The sequence below is a fragment of the Crocodylus porosus genome, unplaced genomic scaffold, assembly GCF_001723895.1.
Source record: "Crocodylus porosus isolate Cpor-Errol unplaced genomic scaffold, CroPor_comp1, whole genome shotgun sequence".
Taxonomy (NCBI): domain Eukaryota; kingdom Metazoa; phylum Chordata; order Crocodylia; family Crocodylidae; genus Crocodylus; species Crocodylus porosus.
This window is the reverse complement of record NW_017728947.1, coordinates 46,273,939-46,281,577: the sequence shown is the minus strand read 5'-3', so window position 1 is coordinate 46,281,577 and position 7,639 is coordinate 46,273,939. Positions and strand designations below refer to the sequence as shown.

Sequence of the window (7,639 nt, the reverse complement as noted above, 5' to 3'; positions counted from 1 at the left end):
GGTGGGCTAGGGGAGTGGGCAGGTGTCCCCTCCCTTCCCCCAGCCCCTAATACTTACCAGCTCCAAGTCTGGCTCAAAGATTCAGAGAGCTTCAAAATCAATTTGGACCTTTTTATTGGTCCCCTGATTCGATTCAAAACTGAAAAAAATCAGGCCGAATCTCCTCTGAATCAAAATCAGCACCTGAAGCTTTGCACAGCCCCAAGGGGAATCACACTAGATACAGGTCCCCCAGAGGGGTCCAGGCCTTGGGGAATGAGTGGTGAAAATCAAAAGAGTTTATGATCTTGGAAAAAAGGTGTGGAGGGAAATCTTATTACCTTTGTAAGTAAATGATTATCTAACAATTGCTGGTTTGAAAGATGTGTGTAATTAGATCTAGATCCCCCAGGCCACCACCATCCATGGGTGGATCCAGGATTTCCCAAAGAGGGGTATGGGAACAGCAACCTGCACTGCAGGGATGGCTGAACTCCCTGCTCCCAGCTTGCTTCACCCACACCAGCATGGGCAGACTTTTTAAAATCCCCATTGCAGGTGAAAATCCCGCCCCCCTCCTTTCCCCTTCCTGTTCAGAGGGTCAGCTCCTTCCTCTCCAACTCCTGTGGCTTTCTCCACTGCTTGGGGGTGGGGAAGCTCCAGAGCCAGCTGGACTGAGCTGGAGCTGGGCTCAGCTGGGGAGGGGACAGTAGCAACAGTGTGGCAGGAGAGTAGTTCCCTCCACCCTGCCTATAATCAGGTGCAGGGTAGGAGATCCCTCATGTTTCCAGCTAGGTCTGGCCCCCGCACCCGGAACAGGAATGGCTTTGGTGCTTCCCTGCCCCGTAACAGCAAGGAAAGTCAGGTAGAAGAGGGCCAAGGGAAAGGGAAAGGGCAGAGAAGGGGTGGGCTTTTGATCAGGAAGGGGAAGGGAGGGAGGATCTTCACATGTGTTACGCTGGGGGTGGGCAACCCCCAGCATGGGTGCACAGTGTGGCATTCCAAAGCCTTTTGCCTGGCATGTGCGCGTCAGGGGCCCCTTGTGTCTCCCCCACCAACATCTGTCCCTGGCACACCAACATCTTAAAAGTTGAGGTTGTGGGTGTTTTTGGCACTTGGCCCAAAAACGTTGCTGACCCCCTGCGTTAGAGGGACTTTAAAAAGTCCCCAGAGGCCTCTATAGTACAATGCAATTCAAAAAGGGGGTGCAGCTATGCCACTGCACCCCCACCCTTTGGGTCCTCCCCTGCTGCCATCCCACTGCTCACTTACCTTGGTGGGGTCATAGTAGTGCAGGAAAGCAGGCTCAGCCCTCAGAACAAAGCGCCTTACCTTCCAGTTTTTCCTTTTGTGGCCCTGAGAAATGAAGAAATGTAACTAGAATTAACATTCTCATTTTCACTAAAAGGTCCTGGAAGTCCTTAAACATACTCCTGGAAAGCACTTCCATTAGTTTATGTCACTTCACTTGAAGAGCACAAGCTTTGCATTTCAGGCAAGAGTGGACACAGCGGTGCTAACAGGGCAAGGGTAGAGGTCAAACCTGAAATTTGCGCCTTTGCTAAACCCAGACTGGGACTTCCTTCCCAGCAGACACAGCAAGCTGAACAGACTCCCCTGTACTTGGCTATCTAGGTTGTAGCTGTATTGGTCTAGAAGGAAAAGGCAATCAAGACTCATAGTAGATATAATATCTTATTAGACCAACAAGATTTTTCCAAAAAAAAGTCTTTAATTGCAAGCTTTCAGGCACAAACCCCCATCATCAGGCATTGGAGAAAAGATTGTAAAGGTTTTCCTGGGTATAAATGAAAGTTCATATTTTATTTTCATATTTCAGAGCCTCACAGCAGGCAACAGTCTCCATACCAGCTAATAACTGCCCCGAGGAGTTTTCCATTTGTTGACTCCTCTGTGAAATCCTATGAAATATGAACTTTCATTTCTACCCAGGAGAACTTTTATAATCTTTTCTCCAATGCCTGATGATGGGTGTTTGTGCCGGAAAGCTTGCAATTAAAGAATTTTTTTTTTGCAAAAATCTTGTTGGTCTAATAAAAAATATAATCTTTACTGCGAGTCCCAATTGCCTTCCCCTGTCTTAGGCTTTTACAGCCATGTGACTAGGCATAGGATTTTCCTCTCTTCATCAGGATAAAACTATTCCAGCATCATTTTAGAAACATGTGATATTTCACTGACCCTGTTCCAATCCATGGGCATTTACAGAGGTCAAACGTTAGGTTAAATGGCTGATAATGAAGCACTGACTAACTTCTGGAATGATGATGTCCCTGAGGTAGTATACAACTTCAAAGGAGGATTTTGAGCCACTAGGGAACAGGGACAAGTAAAACCCCTTCCCAAAGTCTCAACATGTAGGAAGTAATGTGGCCTGTTACAAACTAGTCAGGGGGGATCAGCAGGCATTGGGGGAGTCGCTGTTCCCCCGAGCACCGCCAGGAGTGACCAGGAATAACGGTCACAAGCTGGCAGAGGGTAGGTTTAGGTTAGGTATCAGGAGGCGCTACTTCACAGTCAGGGCGGCTAGGGTCTGGAACCAGCTTCCAAGAGAAGTGGTGCAGGCTCCTACCCTGGGGGTGTTTAAGAGGAGGTTAGATGAACATCTTGGGGTCATTTGACCCCAGTACTCTTTCCTGCCATGGCAGGGGGGCAGACTAGATGATCTGCTCAGGTCCCTTCCGACCCTAGAAAACTATGAAACTAACTATGAAACTAACTGCTCCCAGTTCTGCTTAATGTACTCGGTCTCCACCCACTAGTCATTTCTCACTCTTCTCTGAGATTAGCAACCAGCAGGAGGCAGCAGAACATGATGATGAGGCTAGAAAGAAAAAGAAATGGCACAGAACCTAGCTTTGCTCTATGCCAGAATATAAAGAACTGCTGCCCCTTTGGAAGCAGGGGTAGGTTTGCCAGCAACTGGCAGGCAAGGGGCTTTATGAGGAAAAAGGATCCTGCTGCAGGAAAGGAGTTACCGAGGATTTAGGTAAAAGTTGTCCATTTTAGAGGGCTGCAAAGGACAGAACACATTTATTTGCTCAGCTGACAAAAGGGATTCCAAACCTTGTGTTTCTGTCTACCCCTTCTTTTACAGACCTCTCACTCTTGTAACAACTGTCAGGCAATAGGTTTAATGAGATTCCCTACCCCATTAAGCCCATTACCAGACATCACCTTGTGCAGGTGATTAATTTACAGTGTGAAACACGAGGATTAAAAAACCAGTTTGTTCTTGGCAAGTGTCAGAGTCTAACTTTCACAAACAAAGAATACGAGCCTGCAAACAGTTACCCAAATGTAATTCTACCAATGAAGTCAATAGGACTTAACACACAAGCAACTATACGTATACATGCAACTGTTTTCAGGAATACAATTTATTGTATAAATTAATTCACTCAGCACTGAAATGCAGTTAGCTCTGTGACAATGACACAGCACCACAAAACAGATTACAAGAAGTATATGAGGAAGAAGAGTAGGTAACAGTCGCAATGTTAGGGCAGTGCAAAACATGCAATTTGCATGCAGCTCTGAGGTGGTCAGTGGCCCCTGCTGCCTTATGGTTACGTTTTAGCACGATGCCCCAAGGAGGCACAGATAATTACTCAAGATGGAATTGTGCAGCAGTGAGTTCAACAGTTTTCTTACATATTCTATAAACAAAGATACTTCTTTCCCATTTCCACCCTTGCTCTCTATTTTGCAGTATTAACACAAGGTATAATTCTGCAGCTACCTCACTTGTCCTTGCTCTTAATATTCATATTTACCCTGAATGTAGCCTCAGAGTCTTGATTCTTAATAAGATAATCAAAAGTTGCATTTACCTGTTTTACTAAATATCCTTGTTTTACAATTGTGCCACTTAATTCCAGGATGCTGAGGTGCAGTTCTTCCTTAGAATTGGTCTTTTTCTTATAGCTTTCAGCCTGCAAATGGGAAAAAAATGTGATAGTTGGAAAACTTTTAAAAATTTTAATTCCAGTGAATACTAGTAAAATAACATACAGAATACCTTTGCATGGATTTTCTCATCTTGCACAGGGCAGTTGTTAACATGTTATGTTGTTTCCAGATATATTTATCTAATTCTGTATTGCTGTTGCACATCTCTTCAGCTATACAATTACAAACAGCAGCCAACAGCCCACAAAATGTATACCACAATGGTCTTAATTTTTAGCCAAGCCTCCTTCTATCTTCCATTAGTTCAAGCACAGACTCTCTAAGCTTGCAACAGGAGTCCCCATTCAAATCCTTTATTTTTCAACTGGTAGGCATTTCCCTACCCAAATAGTTAGTTATTCTTTTCCGATTAAAATAAAAGCATTGGTACTATTAGAAATCCCAAAGCTTCTCATCTTTACGTTGTTCTTCATATCCATTTTCACCTTCTATATATATTTTGCCATTTAACACATACAAATGATCTCCCCACATGCTCTTTACCACTCCCCAAAGTAAGCATGTCACAAGACATGGGGAGATACCACTGCTAGAAGTCACACCACTTACAAACAGGTACAGTGCTGTGGAGTCATCCAGGAACTGCTCGGCTAGATTGCCACTGCGCATGGCCTCAGTGCTTCGGGCTCCAATAGGCCTGATGAAGTTTTCTTCCATCAGCATGGAAGCAAGTGTGACTGCCTCAAGTCGAGAAGCAGAAAAATTGTTGGAGATCAGCCAGTCCACCACTGCAGAACCTACCAGCAGAAAGGCAGCTTTCAAACACCTATCACAGTGACTGACAGACTGATCACTATCCCTGTTGGCCCCTCTCCCCTGACAAATTCTAGCTTTAACACCATAGCAAAGACATGTCAATGCTGAGCCTTGCAACAGTGGCAGTGTTAGGGCAATGTGAACCATAAAGCTTACATGCAGGCCTGAGGTTGCTAGTGGCATTTGCTACCAGATGGTTATGTTTTAGCATGATAATCTAATAAATATTAGGATCCCAAAACTGGACCTCTTCATGGAGGCCCCAGAAACTAAATCCTGCTGATATACAGGATTGACCAAGGATGCAGGAACCTATATTGACTTACATCTTTCTAGAGAGCGGACAAAGCAATCAGGGCTCAGATGGGCCAGTAAATTCTCTTGTGCAGGCATCTGTCCCTAACTAAGGGCTCTCCAGTGGATTCCTTTTCTCTGCAATATAAAGTCTCAGATACTGGAAGAATGGCTATCTGGGCTTTGCATACCGGTGAAGGTCTCCTTGTATGTGTTGCCTTGTTCCACATTGGGGGTCATTTTAATTCCACAGCTGTTGTCATGCATTTTGTCCACGATATGGCTGTAAAAGAGCAGAGGAGAACAGTGTTACATGGACAGATGGGCATTGGCCGCATGCCTTACTGCCTCAGAGGCAGGGGAAATATTTCAAGAATAGATAACTACTTCCTGCTCCAGTATGGGGGAATAGACTAGACACCATGCTAAAATTTCTTTCAAAGCATAGCATAGGGAAAAATGCATTAAGTGTCCCATCTGAAGTCCCATGGCACAGAGCAATGGGCTTGATGACTCTTGGAGACCTTCTATTTCAAGGTATTCTAAGAGTGAGACATTTATGGTTGGAGCTATTTATTTTGTGGCCCCAAATATATTCAGAGTTATTTTTCTTTTCATTCCAACTAGCAGCCTAGACTAAATGACCTCTTGAAGTCTTTCGCAACCATATAAATAGTCCCTAGAACTTCAGGCCTCTATACAGCCGTGACATGGATTCTGGTCATTCTCCCAAAAGAAAGGTAATAGCTCTGTAAATCTTACCAGCCACCTGCCTAATTAGTGAATGCAAATCAATAAAGACCACGTTTTGACACTCAGTCCAACATGACACATTCTAGGTTTACATATATCACTAGCGATGCTAGGACTTGACTTAGAAAGTTCTCAGGTCAGCCATAAGATACAAGGGGGTGGGGAGGGGGGAAGGGAGGCTGCAGATCACAACTGGATTGAATAGCAATCCAGGACCAAAATGGCAGTGGTATATTGGGAGGAGATTACCTGGGCCCTTTTAGCATTGGGTGATACAACAGAAACAGAATTCTTAGCAGGGTTAGTTTCTACCCCCTGCAAAGATGAGGGCTTGTGAAGTAACCAAGGGCACACAGAGCTGCAGTAAACCCTGTGCAGTTGAGGGCCTTCAATTGTTTCCCGTGGCTTTTATTTCAAAGGGCACCCCTTCTCCAGTCGCACAGGACTGCTGGTGAGCTCTGGCTGAGTGAAGAAATTGGGTTCTTTGAATTCAAATCTGCAGCAAAAAGCTGAGGATCTCATGCTTAGTTCACACTGGGTTGTCAAATTAAGTGAGATAGAAATGATCTGGGTTCCATGGTACCCATGTAGACTATGTAGCTCTGTGGCTGTATGAAGTATTACAGGGTAGGAAACTGCAGACTTACTTAAGACTGATGTTTGAGGGTAGTTTGAAGGAGTTCTTCATTCTGTGAAGATGTTGAACCTGCACTGGGTGTCCAGCATGAATGGCTCCTGTAATGTCCAAAGCCCAAGAGTCCCGTTCTTCCCTGGAGCAAGATTCTAGGAAATATTCTGTGTTGGTTTTTGTCTTCAGTTTAATTACCAGCTAGGGGCAGAGAAACAGTAACAGCATTTATAATCAGCTAGGAATGCTCCACTGTCCTTAGTGCCACCTGAGTCAAATAAGGCGGCTTGCTGGATTTTACACAGAATCCTGGTCAGTCCTTGGCCAGAGGGAGACCAGCCCCAGATCAACTCTGAAGGGATCTTTGGAAATCTGTTTTGGAGATTTTTGCTTAGCTCCAAGAAATGTCTGTGGCATAGAGCTGCTGTATTTGAGTGAGCAGACCAGCCAAACACTGGAGAATGCAAGGATCTTAGGAACCTCCAATCCAGCCTAACCTGGTAAGAGCCAAAAACCATTACTATAATCATTCCAAGGAGGGATTTATTGGCATACAGTTCAGGCTAAGCATCATACATAAGCATTAAACCAACTTATTTTGTTTGGAGGGAGACAGAGACACTCCAAGAACAGCAAAGTAAAACACAGAGGGGGTGAGAAAGAGGAAGAAGGTATAGTTTCCTTAATTTTCTTCAGGAATTGCACCTTCTGTATTCCATTCCCTGCCCTGCCCTACATATGTGGGCTAGCAGCCAGCTTAATCTGCTTCCTTTATTTGTTTTCTAACATGAATTGACTGCTGTTGAAAGTTTCCCTTGTTCTCTTTAGTGGAATGAACTGAGGCATTTTCATCCATGCCCACTTCTCCCATATGCAGATTTGTTTCTAAATGCATAGTTCCATAGCTAAACTAGTGTGTTTGGAGAATGACTTTGCCAACAAGAGTAGAAATCAGAGACAGTATGAGGAAACGCAGTACAACATCTGATCCTGACTTGTCCCACACCGCTGAAAGGTCACTTGGTATCAGCTAGGCCCAGTTTTAGAGAGTATATAGGGTGACGAGGGACACAGGGATTAAGAAAGCCAAGAACAGGAAGACTGGGGAGAAACTAAAGGAAAAGAAAAGGATGTCATCTATTTTTTCGAGACATACCGGTCTGGTTTCATACTCCAGGCACGGGCAAGTGATAGTGCAACCGTCCAAGAGGATCCTGCCCTTTGGAGATGGTTCCT

The 7,639-nt window shown here is 44.6% G+C and overlaps 1 protein-coding gene across 1 annotated transcript in view; it reads right to left on the bottom strand.

Annotated features, from left to right (window-relative positions):
• Nucleotides 1-7,639, bottom strand: part of PLEK2 (pleckstrin 2) — an 18,551-nt gene that overhangs the window by 3,125 nt on the left and 7,787 nt on the right. Inside the window, exons 4-9 of the mRNA XM_019551031.1 lie at nt 7,560-7,638; nt 6,423-6,604; nt 5,214-5,305; nt 4,522-4,709; nt 3,834-3,935; nt 1,252-1,335 (exon numbers count right to left, since the gene is read on the bottom strand). Coding sequence (XP_019406576.1) covers nt 1,252-1,335; nt 3,834-3,935; nt 4,522-4,709; nt 5,214-5,305; nt 6,423-6,604; nt 7,560-7,638 — 727 coding nt within the window. The remainder of the gene's footprint in view (nt 1-1,251; nt 1,336-3,833; nt 3,936-4,521; nt 4,710-5,213; nt 5,306-6,422; nt 6,605-7,559; nt 7,639) is intronic.